Raw genomic sequence first — 24,218 nt, 5'->3', positions numbered from 1 at the left:
CCCCACAAAAAAAATAAAAATAAAAATAAAAATAAAAATAAAAAAAACCTCCGTGGTGATCTTTTTGGGGTAAAAATGACTCCTTTATCAAAGTCTTCCAGGAGGATCATCAATTTTGAAGGACCCCCAATTTGTAATTTTTGAAATGACCAAATCTATTTTAAAAAAATGGTAGGAAGACACACCTGCACTAAAATTATTCATATTTAATCAAACTCGAATCTCTGATTGCTAAGTAGATGGATGATTGATTGAAATAAACTATAGTTGCAAAAACTTGAAATATGCTTGATAGCTATTCAAAATCCATTCTATTTGTCACAATTAGCAGAATTAGCAATGGTCTAGTAGAAAGGGCTCAATTTGAACTGTGCTCAATAGTTATCCAACTATCGGATGAATTCATCCTTGGATGTGAAAGTTGGGGTGGATCTAGCATAAGGGCATATGTGGCAGCTCACAGCATTTCTTGGCAAGATGAAGCTTCAAATGATCATATGCTCTCATTCTCTAGTATGATGTAGGGGATCACATAGTAGCAGCAAGGCCTGATGGACTAGCTCCTAGGATCACCATCCCCTTTCTCCTTGTAACTTTGATGAGATCAAAGCCTTTAAACTGGCTATATGGATGGTCTTATGAATGTCGCCCTGATGCACCCTTACCTAGACTTATCTCACTTGCTATCCCATAGTTGTCTCCTACTTGTATTCACACCACATGTTTAATGATTTTATGATATAGTTATCAATTTGAAATATGTAGTGGAGTCTTCACTTTATTAATTCCAAGGATTATTAAACAAAGAAGATATCCAATGAACTTCCATAGTTGATAATTAGATAATGTACCTCAAGAAGATTTGTGCTTGCTATAAAATGGCCGTGGTGATTAGTACCCAATCCCTACATGAAGCTATATACCGACATACTTAATGTATGGTTTCTTTTAGTGTCCTCCTTCTGCTTAAGAAAACATTGCCTAACACATGGCAGGGTCTGTGACTCAAAAATATAGCTAGTTGACAGTACTGCAAAATGGGAGGTGGTAGCCAATAGCTAGGTTGTATCCTAATGCTGATCCTCTTATTTGAATTTTATGAGGTAGCATTTGGTGATCCAAATGAGATCACTATGGTGATCTAAGACCACTAATGATTCAAATCCTGTGATGATCTGATCATCAATGATCTAAGATTATGATGTTTGGTAGATCGTGGTTTAGTAATTAAAGATCATCAAGTATCCATGAATAAGTTTGGTATTCTATGAGAATCCAAAATCGTGATTATATAATACCAAAACTATCCATAATATATTTCATAAAAATATATTTATTAATCATATATAATATATTATAAATAAAATATTATTATATTTATTAATATATTAATAATTAATAGATTTTATAAAAATATATTAATTATTATTATTATTATTTAATTAATATTTTATTTATACTTATAATATATTATTTATTAATATATATATTTATCTTGATTAGAAAAATAATTCAAGTTGAAGTAATTTAATTTTATTACATAAATATAAAGTACAATAGGATATTTTTAATCTAATTTAAAATTATCATTGAATCATAATATGACAATAATATGATTAATAATATATTATCATATACTATATATATATATCATAAATATAATATACAATATCAAATATAGTATAATATTATATATATAATATTGATCTAATATATTAATGGAATATTGATATATCAATTTTTTTATTAGTCTGAGGGGTATTTTTATCTTTATATTTCAGTCCAAGATCACTATCTTAAATGTCATTTGATAAAATTGAGAACGACATCTGATTGATAAGATAAACTGCAGTGAGGAAAACATTAATAAAAAGGGTTAATGGCAAATTTACATGAAATAGCATAGTTAAACTAGTTTCAACAATGTGACGATGCTTCCTTTCTGCAACACCATTCTATTCTGGAGTTTCTGGACAAGAGATTTATGTCTCAATACTATTAGTTTTCAAATAGATAAGAAATTCACGAGAGTTGAATTCACCTTCTCCATCATATTGAAAAATCTTAATGCGATGATCAAACTTATTTTCAACAAGCCCGTGGAATTCCTTAAAAAATCAAAGAAATCAGATTTTCTCTGTAATGGATATAACCAAATGAACTTGAAAAAATCATCCACAAAGACAATATAGAATCAAAACTTCTAATTTGAAACCAAAGGAGCAGGCCTCCAAAGATCACAACGAATTTTCTCAAGATGAGGTTTTAAAATTTTATTTGATGAATGAAAAGGCAGTTTATAACTCTTTCTCATTTAATAACTTGCACAGATAGTAGGTTTAGAGATCCAATAAAAAATATCAGTAACTTTCTTTTCTTTTAATAAAGATAAGATCTTTGTATTTGGGTATCCAAATCGTTGATACCAAAGGGTTGCAGATGATCCACCTTTTCTTATTGCACTAAGAGCCTCCTGAGAAGTGTCATTTAAAGCATAAAGTTGTCCTTTTTTATACCCCTTTGCTATCATCCTCTGATTTTGATCTTTAACAACAAAGTCAGTTGAAATGAATTCAACAGTACATAAGTTGTTTGTAGTAAGTTTTTCAACAGATAAAAAGTTCTTTTTCAAATCTGGAACCACAAGCACATCCTTTAAATTTAATTGTCCATCTTCTGTATTTACGTTCACTTCTTTGGTGTGAGATATAGGTAAACTATTTTCATCCTTCACATAGATAACATCATTGCCATTGTATGATTTAATGTAAGAAAGTTTACCTGCATTATTTGTCATATGTGTTGTAGCTTTAGAATCCACATAGAAAGATGGATCATTATGATCATCAATAGCGAGGGCAGTCAGTGCTTGTGAAAATTTCTTAGATTAATAAGAGTAATCATACCTATACCAACAATCAATAGCGGCATGATTTGGTTTGTTACAAATTTGACAAAAAATTTTATCCTTATTCGCAGGTTTTGACTGCTGTCCATGGATAGTGATGCCTTTTGGTAGATGGCTATTGTTATCTTGATTTCTGTTACTATTCTATTGTACAGAGAGGCCTTGATTTGCTGATAAGGAACCTTCTTGAGTTGTAGCATCCCGCAGGAGTAAAATCTCTGCCTCGTGAGGTGAAATTTTCACGTCTTTCTCTATTGTTTTGACCACGACCCTGTTGCCCAAAGAAAGCTTGAGCATGTTCCAAGAAAGCCTTTTCTTCTTTTTTCTTAGTAAGTTGATCCTGCTTAAAGCCTTGAAGAGCCTGCACAAATTGTGTGAAGGATGGATAAGGTGGTTTTATGAGCATGGCATTTTTGAAGCTCTCATAGTTTGGGCTAGGGCCACGAGCAAATTGAAAAACTTTGTCAAGATCTGGAACGGATTATTTTATAGCGGCAAGAGTGTCACAAATAGATTTGAAATCTTTTAGGTAATCTTCTAAGGATCTCGATCCCTTCTTGATGGTGATGAGCATGTTCTTCAAATGGCCTTCTTTCTCAATAGTCATTGGAAGACATTGTTATTCTAGTGATGTCCATACCTCATATGCTGTCTCTAGGCCAAAGATGGAATTGATGATGTCTTCATTCGTGGTCCCAAGTAACCAAGAAATAAGAAAATCATCATTGGTCATCCAAGACTCGTACAGTGGGTTAGAAATTTTGCTACCTTTCTCATCTTCTGTCTCTATTGAGGGTTTTGTATCACCAGCGAGATGATGATAAATACCCAAGTTTTTGACTAGGGGTATGATTTGGGAGTGCCATAGTAGAAAGTTGGTTGAGTTCAATTTTATAGAAATAAGACCGGAACATTAATGAAAAGATTGGATAGTGAGTTGAGATTCATTGGTAGATATAGATTTTGACATGATGAGGCTTGCAGGTGTGGGCTCTAATACCATGAAAAAAAAAATTATACAGAAAGTTTGAAATAAACCCTTTCATTTCCATTGATTTGCATGAATGTATATATATAAGAAGATCAACTAATTACAAACGATTACATGAATAATTGAGGATTTTGTGGAGAAATCTTAGCACATTCTATGGAAAATATCAGTCATTGATTTTCATTTAAAGTGAGGAGGATCTTCAGGAGAATTTTTCTTAAGTGAGGAGGATCTTCAGAAATTTTTCTTAATATCATTAATGAGAAATCTTAGTACATTATGTGGGAAATATCAATCATTGATTTTCATTTAATGTGAGGGGGATCTTCAGGGTTATTTTCCTCAAGTGAGGAGGATCTTTAGGATTATTTTTCTTAATATCATTGATGAGAAATCTTAGCACATTCTGTGGGGAATATCAGCCATTGATTTTTATTTAATACGAGGAGGATCTTTAGGATTATTTTTCTTAATAGTGGTGATTTAAAATCATTGCCACCTAGAATCATCATGGTGCAATCAAATGCAGATGATTTGAATTCTACCCATATCACCTTTGATTTTGGATGGATCACCCTACACCAAACACTCCCCTGAAAGGCCATCCATCCTTAATTGTTGATACAAGTTATCCTGCTACATGACATGAGCTTTGGTCCAAAGAAATTAAGAGGTGTTGCATTAGAAGGGCTAAAAATGATAGAGAAAGAAAGAGAGGGGTAAAAAAAGATATTTTTCCTTGTTTTACATAAGATTTATCTTCTCAATGTCCATTATAAATCACTGACAACCCAACAACCCCATTCGATCGCAAATCATTTCACAACTTATTCCATGCAGAAGTAAAAGCTTGAAAAGCTCTGTGCTTTCGAGGTCTACATGATCGTCGTGGATGAACGTAAAATATGTAGTCATTAATTCCATACTTGTTCAGGATCCATGCTTATCTTCCTAGTATCATTGCATAATTATCAGATGTTCTGAAGAGACAAATACTAGTTTGGTAAAGATTAGTAATAATTAAAACACCTATATACTTAAAAGCTCCTCATAAATGTATTCTGATAGAAGGATAATCCTTGTAGCAGTCCTATTAATAGAATACCAAACCTTGTAAGTTCTCAGATTCTAGCTTGGTTCCTCTATTGGATAAGCTTACAATCTCTTAACCTGTTTCCATGTCTGCAGCGAAGTTCAGACCATGGAATTAGAATTCAAAGACTCTATACACATTTCTGATTTCTTGATCAGCAAAAGGGACTGCACCTGACATGACATATATTTGAACTACATTCCATTGTGAAAATTACCACCTTCTGGGTCCTCAGCCCACATAGACCTCAGCAGCTTCAGCAGTGCCCTGGCCTTAGTCTTGGCCCTGGAGCTGCATTGGCTCTGAAGCAGCAGCAATAACTGTGTCAATAACCCAGCATTCACTGCCTCCATCCGCACCCGTGCCGAGCTATGGCACATGATCAGCAGTGACCCGATGGCGTTCTCACTCCCCTCCTGATTGCAGGACACCCTGAAGACGAGCTTCGCAAGGACTTGAACAGCATTCAGGTTCTTAATCACAGCCAGCTTGCCAGCCTCTAGTCCTAGTAGAAGTTCCAATGTTGCCAATGCCAGGCAAGCACTTTTTTGAGCAGAATTCCATGATAAGTATGTGATAAGGCCATCTATCACACCTTCTTTAATCACATTGCCTTGATTGGCTTCTAACAAGCAGATGCTGGAAATGGCTCTAGCTGCTGCTTCCGCTGCTTGGGACTCGGATTTGTTGTGTAGAAGGGAGACCAAAACTTGCAATATGCGTCGAGATTGTCCTATGATTAGGCAAAGCTCTCGTGTTACCAGAGTTTGAGCAATTGCTTCTAAGAGATGACATAAGCTGGTTTTGATCTTCATGTTGCCTTGGTCTAACAGAACCAGCAATGAAGCCAAGAAGATGTCTTTCTCAAGCATATTGAGAGAATCCAGTTGTGTTGATGGTGATAAACTTAGGACACAGTCCATTGCCACTTCGACAAACTCCGAATCACCTATTTGTGGAGTTTGGAATAGCAGCCGCAGCAGCAGAGGAAAGAAGCCTAAGTGGATCAAGGAGGCCTGTCCTATGTCAGACTCTATGGATAGAATTCGGACCTTCTTGAGTGCTTCGAGCTTCATAGCATGGGTGGCACTTGGAGATTGAAGATTTTGTTTCACCATGGACAAGGAGAGCTCATGGTCATCGATCGGTCTGGCGGGCTTCTGTGGAGAATTGAGATCGGCACCAGCGAGGAGCCACTGGTCAATGAGGTGGTGGAGAGTATGGTTGGGGACCAAAGTTGTGTCATGAAGCCTTTGCATTGTGACTGGGCATGTGAGGTTCCCTTCGGCAAGCCACCTCTCGATGCTTGGCCGGTCATAAGTTTGGCCAGTGCTAAGAGTGACTGGATCAGTCAACAGATCCAGGCTTATTGGACATCTGAACAAATGAGGGATGCTCATCTTTGCTCTCTTTGATTAATGCACATTCAAATATCACAATAAAGAGAAGCCAGTGATAATGCCCTGTATGCAAGTCACAATGAGAGTGAGTGAGTGAGAGAGAGAGAGAGAGAGAGAGTTGGAGAGATAGAGAGAATGTAGAGCCTTTAAAGGCTTCAAGCACAAAGAAAATATGGAAAGACAGAGGAGAAGTTGTTCAGTAGGACATGGTGTGAAAGATTATGAGATAAAAAGGCAGAACATGAAGTGGATTTTCAAGTCTAGCACACCATTTTGGCTGGTTAGCAGTCAAAAAGGAAAGGCCTCTGACAGAAGCAGAAGTGACTAGAAATTGGAGGTGAGAAAAATACCACTAAAGAGAAAGTAGAGATGGAGTTTCAGTCAAAGATTTCTAGACATTGAAGACAAACAAAAAGAAATTAAGCATGCTTGGAAGCATGAAACAATAGCCAGCAGAAGAGGAAAACAAGAATCACATTTGTATGCCCTTGAAATCCATAAATTATTCCTGGCAACATTTGGACTGCCATTCCATCAAAGATGCAAAGTGAAGAGAACAAAGTTAGGGGAAAAGAGAAGTAAGTAGTGGGATCTTAGTTGGGAGGAATCATATAGGAGAACCAGCATCCAAACACAACAGATGGCAACTGGGTGTCCCCATCTTTAGCAGAGAGCATGAGGCTATAACACATTGCCAAATGATGTAATAAATGGACCTTAAAACCCCCACTCTGCATCCATATTTTGGCCAGTCAAACTTACTTTCAGATCTGCCCATTTGGAAAGAGAGAGAGAGAGAGAGAGAGAGAGAGAGAGAGAGAGAGGCCATTGAGACTTTTTTATTCTTCTTCTTTTGATGAGCAAAGAAAGAAGTGCTTTGAGCTTGTTAGATACATGTTTATTTTATCACTTAATATATGATACGAAATTTTGAGTCTAAATCACTCATTTTCTTTTGCTTTCTTTTACTTTGAATAATTCGCTTTTGAAACAAGCTGGCGTAGGTTACTAGTTACCAATTCCATCTTTATGGCTAAGTATTTTGGAAATTGATGGTGGCCCTTTTTGACAAAGGTAGTGAACCATAAAATTGGATGTTGAAGTGTACACTGACTGCAATGTCTTATTCCAAGTTTTCATGAAAGCCTTCAATTATTCGTTCAAAAAGAAAATCAAAGATTTTGATTCTTTTATAAAAGAATAAACCAATTCTCTATTTACTTTTTGACATTTTGCTTCATTGGAAAAACCTTTTTTCTCTGTTATTGACTATGATCAATTAAATTTCTTTCTTGACGCGTGAATTTTTGAATGATGACTTCAAAGCTTGAGCTTAATAGATCAACAAACCTATGCAAATCTAATAGTGGGATATAACTCAATTTTACTCTAGTGTCTTTATGAAAGGTCATTCACAAGAAAAGTCCTATCGATTAGTCTTTGCAGCCAAATAATGATAATATACCTGTTAGAGATTACCAGAAGCTTAAGTGAAGATATCTTTCAACCACAATGCATTTCAACAGTATTCTATAATTACATTTGTAATTAATTTGAATTGTTCTTGTCATAGTTGTATGCACGATGTCATGAGAATTCATTTAAATACAAAGATATGTTCTTTTCAATAATCACATAGAAGGCATATCCGTCAACAAATTTAGGGTACAAATATTTGGCATGAATTCAGATTGTATCTTTCATGCGAAAGAATGATGGATCTTCTTTTCGAAAAATTATCTATGGGATCATGTTTTGCATATATATATATATATATATGTAAAAGTACTTCAGATCTTTGCTCTCATCTACTTGCACAGATTTTACAGTGGTTATAGTGCAATCCAACAATGCATCTTGGTAAACAAACAGTAGATCATTCTTTGATGCGAAAAATACAACCCACATCTATTTGGCATCTATATATAATATTGAAGCGGATAAGTTCTCCTTTTATCACATGACATCAGATTAGTGATCATAATAATGTGGAAACCCAATTAATATTCGATTCTATAATTTAAAGTAAATCATTAATGGTAAAAAGCATATTCTTCTCATAATTTTTTGTTACTAATTATGTGCAAGGATACGGAGCAATCTTGACACAGGACAGAATAATATTACATCCTTCCACATCATGATATATATAAAGAAAGTTTGGTGAGAAATGATCAATATGCAAGACACAGCACCTTTTGTTCCAAACTCCATCAACCCCTAATTGTTCACGTACGTGCGTGCCAAAATCCCATTCGCCAAGTAGCAAATGTAATCATAACATCGTCCCCCACCTGAGTTCCAAAATCCTCAACAAGATCACCAACCATAAAGCAATAATCTAAACTAAGCCATCCTCCAAGAAGCCAAACAAAGAACATTCCCCTCCGCTCTCTCTTCTCTTCTCCCCTCTCTCCACCTCCATCCCCTTCCCCCAATTCTTTAATCTCTTTTGGAACCAGAAGGACGGACATGTGGGGCTCCAAAGCTGCCTCCTCTTTTTCTGCCCCCATCTCTCTCTTTAGGAGAGGGAAGAGTGAAAGATTTGTGACGGGGAGGAAGAAGGGCAGGTAGGGAGGGGAGGGAGATGGCGGCGAAGGAGACGGAGTACTACGACGTGCTCGGCGTCAGCCCCTCCGCCACGGAGGAGGAGATCCGCAAGGCGTATTTTTTCAAGGTGGGTTCCTTTCTTCAAGAAAGAAAGCCTTTTTGGTGCGAAAGACTCGCGTTTATTCATTTTTATTTCTGTTTTTATCTCGAGATCTGCTTTGTGGGAACAATTCTGGGAAAAAAGAAATGAAAACCTAGTTTTTTTGATCTTGAGATTGGAGTGGTGCATTGGATTAGGTTTTATCATATCAGCAACGAGTTACCTTTCATGATTGATATTTTTATTTTTGCTTACTCAGATTGGAGGAGTGCTTCTCCAACGATCTTTTCTTGAGTTGTTGTAGTTCTATTTGTGTTTGATGTGATCCTATTGCTATCATTTCTTTAATGTTGAGGAGTTCTTGACTGCATTAATACAGGCGAGGCAAGTTCATCCTGATAAAAACCCGAACGACCCTCAGGCTGCTGAGAGATTTCAGGTGGGTTTTACAAACTCTGCTGAAGCTAAAAAGTGTTAATTTTTCTGAGATGCTTGTGTTGAGATAATTCGTTGTCACTGAATTATGATGAAGGAAATGATTTTTTTTTTGAAAAAAAGACAGTTTTTTTTCCATTAATTTGTTTTGGTTACTTGTTGGATTCCTTAGAAGCTTCTTGAGTGATTGGAACTTCGACTGCTTGCAGGAACTTGGGGAAGCTTATCAGGTATTAAGTGACCCAGTACAAAGAAGGGCTTATGATGGGTTTGGTAAAAATAGCGTATCGAGGTAAGGAGCATTATTGCTAGCTGCATAGATTGATGGCCTCATGCTTGTTAAATACACTGATAAATGATGATGTAACAATGATTTTAATAACCCATGCAATTTAAGGATTGTCTGCAGTGTAACAGCTGCTACCTCATAAGAGATCATGATTCCAATTCTTGGAATAGTTAATAGACTCAAATCTGTACTTAGAGGAACATGGCATAATGATTCCTCTCCTCTTCTTCCAACTTTCAATACCTTACAATCTTCTCTCACAATTCTTCATTTTTAGCACTGTGTCTGTCATGGTCTTTGTGAAGTTTGATCTGTCCTATCATGCTATTGTCAGTTAATCTCTAGGTGGTTGGTTCATGCCCGTAATGCTGAGATTGTGCCTAGATCAAGGAGCTTTCCTGGATACTCCTATTTTTGATGATGATTTGGTCATTTCAAGAATTGGTCTTTTTCGTAATTTTGACAACAAACTTTTCTGCAGCACTTCATACAAAAGACCTAGGAAACTTTCACTGATCTCCAACCAGTGAGGTTGATCTGAAATTTCGAAGTTATGTTATCACTTTTGTCAGAGATGCTTCTCTTATTGTACCTGAGCAGATGCAATATATTTAGCATGCTAGAACTTAAGTAGATATCAGATTTCACACGACCAATGGAAAACAATGGTTCTATCATGAGCTGACAAGAGGTCATGCTCTTCAACTAGGAAACTAGTTTGTCCCAACGATGTTGCTGTTTTGCTTTGTTGGTTTAAATACGTGAAGTACTGCACATTAGCAGTTTCTTTTGTAATCTACCTTTCCACTTTCTTCACTTTGCCTGATTCAATGCCCATTTAATATGTTTATGATTTTCGTATTATCTTTAAAAGTGCATTGTATCCTTGCAAGCACCACCTCGACATATCCAACATTTATTATGTCTTCTTGTGAAATATGTCTCTTTCCAGAAACAACTTTGTAGAAAGGAGTGCCACTAAATTTTCCTGCAGTGGTACACTTTGCTGGCACATTGGAGTCAACTGCTCTTTTGTTACACCATATTGTACAAATTTCCAAGCACATTGGAATCAACTGCTCTTTTGCTGCACCATATCGTACAAATTTCCATTATAATACCTTTAATCATGCTAAGTCTCTAGATTGTTAATCCTGCATAAACTCATCATTTTAAGGACATACTATACAAACTCTAGATCCTTTCCAGAAGACATTAGGAGCTTGATGTGCCTTGTGTTTGTGACCTTGTGAGTATTACAAAATTAATGGCTACAAGGCTGCAAACTTTATTGTTTAAAAACATTAGAGTTCACTAAGTAAGGACAAAGTAGAAGGAAGGGGCAACAACAGGAAATAAAATAATAGGAACCAGCAGAAGTAGTTAAACGATACATTTCTCTATGTGAATCTTCTCATTTCATTAGTTAGTATAACTTAGAAATCTGTTAATATCTTTTGATATCATTTCATTAGTTATTATAACTTAGAAATATATTATTACCTTTTGATCAAAGTTTTCTGGTTATTTTAAAATTCCTATCATAACAAGTTTTCACATCACTTCAGGGAAAACATGTTAGATGCCACTGCAGTCTTCACCCTTCTTTTTGGAAGTGAAATATTTGAGGATTATGTAGGACACCTTGCTGTGGCATCAATGACTTCGAGTGAATTAACTAGTGAAGATGACAATCCTGAGAAACTTCAAGATAGGTTGAAGGTAAGTACAGAAACGAGGCTTTGTTTTTTGAACTCAGTCTGCATGGCAATATTTTCCAAGTGAAGTCTTCCGGTCTTAAATTATCACATGCCACTTTTTGTTTATGTTTGTTACACAGACTGCACATGTTCATGCTTGTTGGTTTAACAAATTAGAAACTCTCAGTCCATATTATGTTATGCTTTATTTTTTGTATGGTTACTAAACTACCATTTTATTGATACATCTAAAAAGTGTTCTATTATTAAAATGTAACCTTTTGACACTGAAAACTGATTTTTTTTACCGGATTGTCAGTTCTCATTTATTAAAAATAATGCGGTTTGGCATATGATTTGACTCACATTCATATCATTAGGTTGAATGAAGTAGAGCCTTGTAAATCGAAATTTAATTGGAAACAAAGTCTTACATGCAAAAAAAGGACACTAGTTTGGTTCTTTTGTTCCTTATGATGTGTAATGGCATCTTTTTTCCCTCTAATAATTTTCACAAAATGGCATGCTCTGCTTGCTCAATTCTGGCCATGCTTCATTCCACAATTAAATGTTCAATCATTTGTGACAGCTTGCTATTTTCTGAACATGCATACTCCCCACTTCTTCTAATGATATCAGCAGTATGCCATGTTTCTACTTCTTCAGTATTCTCAAAATGTGAATCATATCAGCAGTACCTGTTTCTATCTCTTCGGTGTTCTCCATGTGTTTCTAGCTCTTTGATACTCTCTATGTGGTCTACTAAGTTGCTATGCACTTCAATATATTTCACTTTGACCTTTTGTGTCTTCTACTCCTTTGAGAATCGTAGTTTATCATTCACCTCAACTTTCCTGCAACTATTTCTTGTCTCTGAATTCCATTTGTATTGAATGTTGGTAATGATAGATATAAACAAACCCATTTTGCACAATTTAATGTCTTATATGAGATGCACAAAATTGTTCAATTTGCTGTGTGATTCACTCAGTCAAAGATGTAAATCAAGTTTCAATGTGATGAATCATCACATTATGTTAATATTAATCAAATCACGATTATCCATATGGTGTCCCATTTAGTGTCTGTCGTCCTTGTCCATTTATCTGGACACACACCACCCACCAAGCCTTATCTTCATGAACTATAGTTGGCTGTAGGAAGGGAACAATGCAGATTTATGGCCATTAGCTCGTGGCAAAATATGTCATATGACAACCATAGCATCAACCTTTCTTTGGTTGGCTTGGGGCTTAATTTGGAACTGAGGAATTAGAACAAAGCCATGCTATAGGCTTGAGTGGGTTTGATTCTATGATTTTGTGTATGAACCCATGATTTTGAGCTTTTGGCAATGAACTGTGTTGTATTTGGTCAAAAAGACATCCTAGAACACTAGGCTCCTGCCATTGCAAGGTCTAGGAGGGTTAGATGTATACAACTTTACTGCCGTGTGCAGAGAGATTGTTTTTATGTCTCAAATATATGACATCTTTACCATTGCACCAAGGTCCACTCTCGTTGTCTTTGGTAGAGTTTTCTATTTATAACTAGCTGGAGCATCAGATTTGATGCTGGACAAAATCTTATAGATCCTAGATCGGCATAAATTTTACAGAGCATGTCCATTCCATGTCTACATGGCCCACTACCACCTCTACTTTTCTTTAAAAAAATAAAAAGGAAAACTCATAGGTGAACCAATTCTTTGTTGTTTTAAAAATCCATTTGAAAATTTTGATTATGGGTGCATCCATTATTGATATGATAATTGATTATGCGAAAATCATCTATAATTCAATGTAAACAAAGATTTAGAAAATGAATTGAGTGGTCATATAATGGATGTTACTTGTTTTCTTATTTAGAAATTTTATATTGGATATTCAAATAAAAAATCCACATTGTTGATCATGATCTTTACATCTTAAATGCACATGAAGCAAAATTTAGTAGCCATTGATTTTTCTTTACAAATCACATGCAATTACTAGAACTTTGCTTAAAAGTTTGGTTATTACCCGTTGATGGATGGATAAAGTAACTTCTTTTTTTTTCCTTTTTTGACAGTCTAGTATGATGTATGTTGTGATCAATGGTGTGAACTCTCAATTTTGAATGGCCCTTTAATGTTATGCACATTGATAGATTTGAAGCACATAATAGGTTTTAACTCATCCATTTGCCAAAATTATTGAGTTATAGACAATGGATATAAAAATTTATATGTTGATGAGATTCATTATCTCTTATTAAATTGAACACTTTGGCTGTTTCTTTCAAAAACCTTGATGAATATTTCTCTTTCTTCTATGATAAATGGAGAATGGCAGGTTTTTATAGTCATTCTCCATGACATCCTTGAGTGATTCCTTTCCCTGTATGTCTAACTTCCCATTTTTCATCCAGAAACAGATTTAATAACAGCAGTGTTTATGCTATACTTTATGTCATTGACAACATATGCAGTTTGTATTCTTTTCATGCCATGTTGTTATCCAGTATGCGAAATTGGTTTAAACTTAAAATCTCCCCCATCCCAGCATCTCTTTGAAGTTTATTATTTAGCTTTTTAAAAGGTATTGTACTTGGCATTTTAATTTGTTTTGATTCCCTGTTTGTTTCAAAATTAAGGCTGTACAGAGAGAAAGAGAAGAAAAACTTGCCAAGTTTTTGAGAGATTTCCTTAACCAATATGTTCATGGTGACAAGGAGGGATTCTTTCATCATGCAGAAGCTGAAGCAAAGCGACTTTCTAACACAGGTTGTTGTCCCAACCTTTATAACAGACATAAAATGGTAAAGATTTTCTGTGTGATTGGATTTTTGTTCTTGTTATCTTGCTTTATATACTACTATTTGGAGCTCTTTACCAAATCAAGACCATAGATTCTGCCTTTTCTTTTTTAAACCAACAACCTTTCATCAACTCTTAACCATTTTCGTCTAGGCTCAGTAGCGCTACTATTATTAGGTGGATTTGCTCAGAACAAAGTTGATGTCACCACATCTAATTGTATATGTTGGTCTTGGTTTCAATTTTGGGCTTATTTGAGTAGAATTTTAGAAGGCCGGGCCTTTTTCTCCAACACTATTAACCATGACCCTATTTATATGTAAGCCCAAGTTCTAAGTTCTATTTTGCTAGTTCATATTATAAATAATTCATACCTCATGTCACCCATATTTCATGGGGACAAGTGATATGTATATAGTCTGAAATGATGGACATGTGCTTCAATTTTTTTCTTCCCTGTTTTGCAAATACAGCTTTTGGAGTAAATATTCTACACACCATTGGCTATGTGTATGCAAGACAAGCTGCAAAAGAGCTTGGGAAGAAGGTCATATATCTAGGGGTGCCATTTTTGACTGAATGGGTGCGAACCAAAGGCCATTTCTGGAAGTCACAAATTACAGCAGCAAAAGGTTTAACTTTGAACTGTTTTGTCTTGCAAAGCTGTTATAACATTCGAACCTATTCCTAATTATTTGACTGGTTTGCTGGAAAAAAATGGCCCAGGTGCTTTGGAATTGTTGCAGCTGCAAGAAGACATCTGCCGCCAAATCAACAAAGATGGCTCTGGTACTGAAAAAGATGTTGACTTACATATCCGGATGAACAAGGACTTGATGATGGACTCACTGTGGAAACTGAATGTAGTAGATATTGAAGTAACCCTTTTACATGTATGCCAAATGGTATGTTGTAAGGATTTGTTGACTTATGCATGTCTTATAAGTTAATCATGAAATAGAATGATACAGCTGGCATATGAATTTAAAATGTCCTACTTTTATGCGAGGTTAGTGTATGGCCAGAAATTCATCAACTTAACGGCTTGGCCTGTAAACTGAGTGATAGGGAGCATGAAATCACTAATCTCAAAATATTCTTAGTGGAGCATGCTCTTAGATGCCATCTAACATCAAATGACTGTAGGACTGGATGTACTAAATATGTTGCCCTTTTTTCATTTGCAAATCTCTTGTGCTGAAAATTGTTAGTTGGCTCAATCGTCTGTCTTGTTTGTAAACCTAAGCAAAAACAATTTTCTTGAAAGTATTTGTTTATATCAAGGTTTGCCGTCTCGGTAGTAGATCTCATACTGGTATCATCTTATTACAATGTCAGTATGTTCCGTGTGGTATCCAAGTTACCTTACCGAGTGTTGTTATGCCCTGTGCACTGTGTAACGGTTTGGACTAGCATGGTACATTACAGTTGTATGCACGGATACCAACTGGTACGGCAATCTTAGTTTGTATTGTATTGTAATATGAATGGAGGTTGTTAGGAAAGACATGAAGAAGCTTGGAATAGCATAGAGGTGGCCGTAGGTAGCAACACTTGGCAAATGAAGATCTACGAAGCCGACCCCAAGGCTGGGTGCTTATGGTTATGGATGTTTGTTTGTACTATCTTTCATATAGACATTCTTTTAATTGTATGGGTGCCATATTATCAACTTTTATTATTTTTGAAAAAAAAAAGAAATCAATCAAAAACCTAGAAATCCTAATGATCTTTGCAAAGGACTGAAATATAATTTCAACTTGAATTTTATCCATCAGTCATACTCTTGAATGAATCTATTTATCTCTTTGTTATCATACACAAATCTGTCTAGACCTTGATTAAGAGCAATGTAGCCCGATCTCTAATTTGTGTTTTTCACTTCTTTGTTGCCTTAGACGGCCGATGGACTTCTTATCTTAGCATTGTCAGAATTGTTTTATAGGTATTGCATGAAAGCAATGTCAAGAGGGAGGAACTTAAGGCCCGGGCACTAGCTTTGAAAATTCTTGGAAAAATTTTTCAGGTATAATGATAATATCTGTGATTTTGTTGTTGCCATTTGATATATCTACAGATATTTGTCTTAATAAACTTTGCTAATTTTTCTTGGATAAGATTTTTTAGTTTATCTTACTGCAAGTCATTGATGTGTGGAATGGGGATGAGGGTTAGATCTTTGCTAATTTGTTGCCTTCCGTGTACCATTTCAAAGTGTACTGAAACAGGGAGAGGGAGGGGGAGAAGAAGGAGAGGAAGGGAGAGAGGGGGAAAGAGATAGGTTGAAGCTTGTCAATGGGGAGCTCCGAGAGTCTTGGATTCGGCGATGGATCAAGAGAGAGGAGGAGAGAGAGGGAGAGAGGTCGAAGGCCCCATTGATAGGGAGCTTCGAGAGTGCGGGATCCAACGACGAACCAAGAGAGGAGGGGGTAGAGAGATTTACCTGGGAACCTTGTCGTTGTCATACAGCAGTGGCGTCGACTCATGGGGATAGAGGTGGCTAGGGTTAGGGTTTTGAAATCATCCAAGCTTTGAATGAAGGGCATCGTTTATATCTCAAACCAAATCAATGAACCATGTTGGTAACTGATCGGTCTGATTTGGTACACCCCGAGCTAGGCGATTTGGTATGCCTCGAACTAGTTGGTTTGATATGGCCCGAATTGGTTGATTTGGCACCGTTTGGCTAATGATGATCTAACTTGTGAAGATCAAAAGAATGCAAAAATTAAACTATTAAATATTAAGAAAATGGATAATTTCCATGGCTTCTCATGTTTTTAGCATGTTTTGGATGTTCAGATTTGTTAATTCTATGCTTTTCTGCTAGTTTAGATGTATACAACTTTTTGTGTCTTGAATTTCCAAAAGTACGACGTGATGATGTGTCACAACATGGGTATATATATTGGCTCCTCTTTTTAGGATGGTTGCAAGAGTTCATGACACTGCTTCAAGCAAATGGTGAAGAACATTTCAGTGCTTCAATTAATCATTTCCTTTATTAAGAGAGTAAACCCAAACATATTAGCAATTCTCATTGCAATTCAAGTGGATACTGAAGAAATCATAACCACAATGAAAGCAAGCAAAGCTTATTCCAACAACATGCATTGTGTTTCACCAAAGTTTTTTTTATTGATGCTAATGGGCGTGCTAATTACCTGCCATCATGGTACATGCTGTTCCATGTTGTCACATCTCTTGCATCATGCATGAAAAAGAAAATAAAAAAATTTGTTTTTAAATCAAAAGTTTTTGAAAAAAGAGTTAAATTATTGTCATGTCGACTAGTATTGGTTACTGGCACTAGCCTGACATAGTATGTGCCGGCTGACCTGGAACCATGTTGCTGGCACTTGAAACCATAGTTTCACCATCTAGTACTCTCTTGATTATGTCCCTTCGAACCATTTTAATGAATCTTATTCCACTACCTCGATTTCACTCACATTTTATAGTCTCGCAAAACCCCGTCCCCTCTCCTGATGCAATGCAAAGAGTAGAGTTTGTTTCTTTCCTTTCTTGCAAAAGAAAAAAATCATAATAGCAAATTCCTGGTACCATTTCAACTCCATGAATCTGCTGGACTTCCTTATCTCCACTAGGTGCATGCAACCTAATTGCTGTATAGCATTTTGCTTAACAAAGCACAACATGATCTCATTTGTCAATATGTTATCTTCCTTTATGCCTTTGCTCCAAATTTGCATTTGCACATTATTAACCTGCTCAATTTTTCAGAAACATATGTTTTAATTTTATCCTATCATTATGTGACTGAGGTGTTGTTTGCACATTGTTAAATTTCCTCTCATGGTTGACCATGACTTTGATTGATTAGAGGATTACCTGACTCTTTTTGACGTCTCACTGAAGAGGACTTAACAAATATGCTGAGTGATTATAAGGAAAAGAATGATAGCTGAAGCAAATCAAAGACAAAAATAAGGAAAGAAAGCAAATACACTAACTTCATTCGATCATAACTGATACGTCCTTGATAGCATAATTGATTGAGAACACCAACATATAGTGTGATTAAAAGGGCCAAGATAAGCTCTAGATTAGGTCACGCCTTCCCCTTCTCTGGAGAGCAAAATCTCAATCTAAGATAAGGGCCTAAGAGAGCCCATTTGGTGTAGAGACATTTGTAGGTCTGTTGTAGTCTTGTGAGATGTTTCCAGGGAGCCTGAATGAAGGCTTCTTCCTCTTTGTATGACAGAGAAAGGTAGTTTTTCCAGCAGTAACTACTGTCTCTTGGGTTTCTTGTCCTTTTAAGCTCTTTCTTGGTGATTGCTAGCAGTTCCTTGTATGAATAACTCCCTCTTGTCTAAATAACTTATCTTAGACAGTTAATTCTAATAATAAATTATCCAAATGTGGCCTCTTGTATGAGTGATGGGTAGCGAACCATATTGCCTCTATGTGTCATGGATGACTAATATTGAACTTTGCTCAATAAAATGCTATTGGTTATTGATTATAATTGGTCCATCTTTATTTTTGTTTTTTAATATAAACAAGTTTCGATGTTTTTTCCCCGTTATAGCTAGGAGGGCTAGAAGTTCGGCCATTTATTAAGATGAGTGTAGGATCAAAAGTAGGTCTCTTGTATCAATACAAGAGACACTGCCAACTCTACCAGTTGGCAACCTCAATTGCTTAACTAGAATTTCGTATTTTCTCTTTACAACAACTCCTGCTGAAATTGCCCACTATTGAATTTCATCCAGGAATGCTAACAAAAATGTACACCAAGGTGCTACATTTTTGAATTTTAGCCTCTAGTTCATTTATTTGATTTTTAACAACTAACGTATAGCAGGGGGCTTTGTCTTGAACATCAGCGGCTAAATTATTTATGCAAAGTCCATAATTGTGGTATATATGTAATACAACTGAAAATATAATTGTTAAGGTATTCATATAGTTTGCAGCCTTAGAAATTGTCCTGTTCAGCTCCATCAATTCTTTCTAAAGAAAATGCATATTTTCTCTAAAATTTTTTTATTAATTTTTGTGCAAGACATTCTGCTGGATTTTTCTATAATAAAGGCAAATTGTATCTTCGAGACCCATGTTATTTGTACTTATCCATACCTCTATATACATCATTTTACGATCTCCAATTATATAACTCATCAGGTGCTTATAATTCTCCAGATGGTTAACTAGTGTTCCTTGTACAAATACATAATACAGTATAACTAATATATGCTGATCTGATTTGGACCTCTAATTTGGGATTTGGGCGTTAAAGAGCTCTGGAGTTCATATAACTTAACTACATATATGATCTCTCTTTGGTGAGTGGCTTTTCTATATGGGCCAGTTGGTTTGAATACCTAGAGGACATTTTGCTTGCTCGTTTACTAATTTATAAAAGTATATGACCGATGGAGCAGATATGCATCCTTTTATAGGTCTCATCTTTCCTTATTCTCTTATCTATCTTATATCTTTGCTCTTCCTGTAAAGTGTTGGCATATATTTGTTATATTTCCTCTTCTTGTTTGTGATCCCTAAAGCGGATACCTTGACCTTTGCAAGATTATGAGTGTATTTATGTAACTGTGTTTGATTTTAGCCTTTAAGGCTTCCCCATGAGTTATACATGATTTATAGTTAAACAGCTGTGACCATCAAAGCATTCTTAAGGTTATTCTCATACTTTATCCTACCTTGGTTTCCGCTTCTTTGATTCTTTGGAGGCCAGCCTGATCTTGAATCTTTTCCATTTTTTCACTTCAATTGTGTCTTAGCCTCTTAGGTGTACATGTTAGGTGAAACAGTATTAAAACCCTTTATGCATACAAAATGCAAAAGTAGCTTTGGAGAAAACTGGGTTTTGATGGTAAGCCAAATATTTTTGGATATGACTGTGTGCCATGATAAGTATGAAGAATAATAGTTCTATTCCAGTTTTACTTGAAGCATCCTTAAAAAGCTCGGTTATTTTTCAAGAAGAATTCCAAATAGGATTCTTAGGCACTTGAATATCAGATATTTTGGCTAAAGCTTCATACATGAACTCTTGCATGCCTGATGGAGACTCATAACTATGCACATCTTGAATCGAGATATTTCATTTAGTTTTAAGAGTACATGTAAAGCCATCCCTGACACATCTAATAGATCTATTGATTTTGTGACACATATTAGAAATGTCATGATCATAAGAAATTGGGTTTTGGATTAATTAAGGTACTTGACTGTAAAACCATTAACTCCTGAAGAATTGCTATGTACTGGAAATTGTGAGTGTTGAAGTTTTTGGAAATATTGTGCAATCAATATATATTAACAATTACTGTCAGTCCTTAATGATTTTTCCCCCTACTTTATCCCTTAAATGATGGCAGTTTTGAAGTATTAACTAGTAGGGCAAAAGCAGTGGTTTTGTGTCTGTGTTCTTTCAATCAAAAAATAAACTAACCCAACCACTCTGACAAGTAATGATGATCTCTTATAGTATGGCTGCTGTTCAGTCTGACATTGAAAGACAGAGAGGAGATATGAGGTTGATACCTATTGATGCATGGCCCTCTCATTGATGGATGCATGCCATATTGTTGTGTATTAAACAGCCGAGACTTCGCCAGAACAATTCTGAAAATCTGTTAGATTCCTAGAATTTGTGTTATAGTTCTTTTCCGCAGCTGCAACCTGCGGCAGAATGACTTTGATCTCCATGGTCTCTGCCTAAACATCTTGTTTAATGCTTGAAAATGTTTGATCCCGACTTGAAACTTACATTAGTTTTTATTTGACCTGTAAAGTTTATTGTGGACAGAATTTCTGATGCAGTTCCCTCTCTTTGATCATTCTTAGCTGCAACATTCTGGAGTTTGACTTTCAGATGGCTTGTCATCTGGAATAGTAGTTCTGGGAGACAATGAGTCATGAGACATGGATGCAAAAGCACCATTTTCATGATCCTTTTCTGATGTTGTCTGAAGCATATACAGATTTGAAGCATAATCAACAATATATGTATGGTGAATATCAAAGCTACATCTAAGCTGAAGAGCACAGTTATAAACGGATTGATATTGTCCTTCTTTTGTGTCATCTGATGTTCCTTAGATTTCTTGGAATATCTGAAGAAACTTGTATGTGGATGTTATATGGACCAAATTCTTAAGTTTTTATTAGTATTTTTCTTCTTGCATAACAATTAATTTAAGATTTTTTGCATGTTTACCTTCCTAAATTTTCAAATTTGAGTGAATGCCTCATAAGATTACTATTTGCATGTGTACCCTCATATTATTTTGCATATATACCCCCTTTTTTTATGTATGTGTCCATGCCATCTAACATCGTTATGAAATGAGTAGTTTAAAATTGAAATGACTGAAATACCCTTAATAAGTAAATGTGCAAAAAGAAATATGTAAAGGGATATAGATGCAAATAGCAACTTGGTGAGGATATTCATACAATTTCACATATTTAGAAGAGTATACACTCAGAAGACCCATTAATTTATGGCATTGATAATGTTGTTATCATCAGAATGGAACTTGCACATTTTAATGTTGAGGTTGTGTTCATATTTACAGGGAGAAAGGCATGCCTTACCTTCTGGGACACCAAAAAAGAAGAACATTCCTGATGACAATGAGAGCAGTTCTGATGCTAGTTCTGTTGAGGATCTACCACAGACACTTTCATATCGGACTCCTTTACTCACTCAGGCAAGTCTGAAGCCCTTAATTCCCCCTTCCTCCCAACATCTAATGCATCTTCATGCTTTATAGGTATGCTATGTTTCATGTAGGAAATTCTTCTGTTATCAGTAACATCCCCTTCTTTTGTTTAATAGTTAATATTCAGCGATTGTTGGAAGTGGCACTACTGTAATATTTGGGGTTTATATTGGTTGTTTGTTCTATGTCACATAATTCATTATTAAATGTATTAGTTTGGCTGCTCAACTATATAATGGAAGAAAAACATTTAAATATAATTTATGTAAAGCTAATGATAGTTTGTATCATCATCTTCCCCCTAATCTATAGAAACTGTATAGCCTGCAATGGCGACCAAATATTCTTTTTTTTTTTTTTTTTTTAAGAGAGAGAGAGAGAGAGGAGGCTCACCCATACTATAATTATGCGGGTCCAAAACTTTGGGGATGCACAACCCAAAAATGGAATCCAGAACCTCTGGTTGCTAATAGAGGGGTGTGACCACTGAGACAGGCCCTGGTTCACCCAAAGATGAGGGTTTGATCCAATGGTAGGCCCCAATCCTTTTGCATCTGCATATTGGGAGGAATGTGCTTGCCCTTTGTTGCACCACTCCACCCTCCCACACACACCAAAATAAATAAATAAAAAAAAAAACAAAACAAAAAACAAAAGCAAAAAACAAAAAACAAAAAACTAAATGTACAATTACTGTTGCATGTTGTAGATTTCTCTCTGTAGCCTCAATCTGTTGACTAAATATCATTTTTTTCTGTAATTTTTTGTTAAGCCTGACCGCCTCCCAGACGAGTGGTGTCAGAAATTACCTCATATCTCAGTTCAACTGATCATGTATGTGGCTGATATTTGTAATTATGCAATTGCTCCATATTAGGTCTCATTTTGCAGATTCAGTTAGTTGCCTGCATTGATTTCAAATATCTCATTTACATGGTAATGCAGACTTCTTCGATAATCCATTTAGACTAGTATTTAAGTAATCTAACAAATATGTTGAATGCAGGTGCCTCCAGAGACTTAAAGTTTTGTTTTGCTTATGTTTCAGGGTATTGGAAGGCTCTTTAGATGCCTTTGTAATCCAGCTTATGATGTGGATGATGATTTTGAACCCCAAAGCACGTGATGAGTAAGAAGCGATCAATCTACTGTGTACTTGCTCAGATATGGAAGTAGTAATGATCTTTTAGCTTCCGCACTGTACAATATCGGCACAGGTCCATTTCAGTCAATTGTCAATTGTTTTCATTCTCTTGTTGAAGAAGCCTTTTCTTTTGTTCTCAACAATTTATATCAGATATAAAGAGGCCAGTTTATCAGTAACATGTAAAGTTGAAGAAGGGTCTACCCGTCAATCTTCATCTCAGCGATAAAACATCTGAAGCTAGTTAATTGAATGGGAAATGTTTGTTTGGCAGTCTTTGCAGTTTTTTCTCGCTAGAGAAAACAATCACAATATTGACTCCCAGATGTGATGCTGTGAAGCAAAAGACTCCAGCAGGATAAACTCCAAAATTATGAGCAGTTGTTAACAGTACACTGCTGAGGAGCCTGGATGTTTTCCCTATTCAAGGGTCCGACGACTTATGGCAAGAGTAATCCAGAGAACCATCATCAATTGTGATATGGCCCAGAGGAAGTCATGCTGGCCTTGGGATCTTCCAATCAACTCAAGAATCTTCCTAGCAAGTTTCTAATATTCTTGGCTTGGGAAATTTTTTTGTGCACCATGGGCAGTATAGAAAATCCAATATGGAGTATATCATTTTGTTCGATTGATCCACGTAGTCATTATTTTTCAACGTATATTTAATGTCTATAGTTTGCTTAATCGTTTGAAATTTTGAATGATTAAAATATTTTATTTTTTTGAAAAAAATTATGATATCTTTTGGCATATTATGATATCTTGTATCAAATTATGATTTTTTGTATGTAGGGTTGCACATGGGATGTCATAATATGGTTTAGAAAATTATGATATTTTATAATATATTATGACATCCTGTGTCAAATTATGATTTTTTGCACGTAAAATGTCATAATATAATCCAGAATATGAGAAGAATATTTTTGTCTAATTATTTTTTTAATACATATTTAATATCTATAATTTTATTTTTTTTTGTTTGAAAATTTTGAATGATGAAAATAATTTTATTTTTTGATATAAGATATCATAATTTTTTTTAAAAAAAATAAAAATATTTTCGTCATTTAAAATTTTAAACAAAAAAATA

The 24,218-nt window shown here is 35.4% G+C and overlaps 2 protein-coding genes across 3 annotated transcripts; one reads left to right on the top strand and one right to left on the bottom strand.

The window, feature by feature from the left end:
- Positions 1 to 5,177: 5,177 nt before the first annotated feature.
- LOC105038682 (U-box domain-containing protein 26-like) lies at positions 5,178 to 6,392 on the bottom strand. Its single transcript, XM_010914562.4, has one exon. It carries the CDS (start codon positions 6,390 to 6,392, stop codon positions 5,187 to 5,189), a length of 1,206 nt encoding a protein of 401 aa, XP_010912864.1. The 3' UTR covers positions 5,178 to 5,186.
- A 2,193-nt stretch (positions 6,393 to 8,585) lies between these two features.
- LOC105038485 (chaperone protein dnaJ 10) lies at positions 8,586 to 23,398 on the top strand. 2 transcript variants are annotated; one of them, XM_010914291.4, is made up of 10 exons: positions 8,588 to 9,069; positions 9,422 to 9,481; positions 9,687 to 9,769; positions 11,335 to 11,488; positions 14,101 to 14,230; positions 14,737 to 14,895; positions 14,990 to 15,168; positions 16,209 to 16,289; positions 21,832 to 21,966; positions 23,027 to 23,398. In XM_010914291.4, the coding sequence occupies exons 1-10, from the start codon at positions 8,980 to 8,982 to the stop codon at positions 23,102 to 23,104; spliced, it is 1,149 nt and encodes a 382-aa protein (XP_010912593.1). In that variant the 5' UTR covers positions 8,588 to 8,979; the 3' UTR covers positions 23,105 to 23,398. The 2 variants fall into 2 exon arrangements, with proteins under 2 accessions (XP_010912599.1, XP_010912593.1); XM_010914297.4 differs by lacking the exon at positions 16,209 to 16,289 and having other exon boundaries at positions 8,586 to 9,069.
- The last annotated feature ends 820 nt before the right edge of the window (positions 23,399 to 24,218 follow it).

This window comes from Elaeis guineensis, chromosome 1 (assembly GCF_000442705.2).
Source record: "Elaeis guineensis isolate ETL-2024a chromosome 1, EG11, whole genome shotgun sequence".
Classification (NCBI taxonomy): domain Eukaryota; kingdom Viridiplantae; phylum Streptophyta; class Magnoliopsida; order Arecales; family Arecaceae; genus Elaeis; species Elaeis guineensis.
This window is presented reverse-complemented; position numbering and strand designations above follow the sequence as displayed.

What these genes read in the sequence shown, in the direction of transcription:
- LOC105038682 (XM_010914562.4), bottom strand. Translation starts at nt 6,392, where the DNA reads ATGAGCATCCCTCATTTGTTCAGATGTCCAATAAGCCTGGATCTGTTG.
- LOC105038485 (XM_010914291.4), top strand. Translation starts at nt 8,980, where the DNA reads ATGGCGGCGAAGGAGACGGAGTACTACGACGTGCTCGGCGTCAGCCCC. An exon ending in AAAGCGACTTTCTAACACAG is followed by an intron (nt 14,231 to 14,736) that starts GTTGTTGTCCCA and finishes TTGCAAATACAG; the next exon opens with CTTTTGGAGTAAATATTCTA. An exon ending in ACAAATTACAGCAGCAAAAG is followed by an intron (nt 14,896 to 14,989) that starts GTTTAACTTTGA and finishes AAAATGGCCCAG; the next exon opens with GTGCTTTGGAATTGTTGCAG.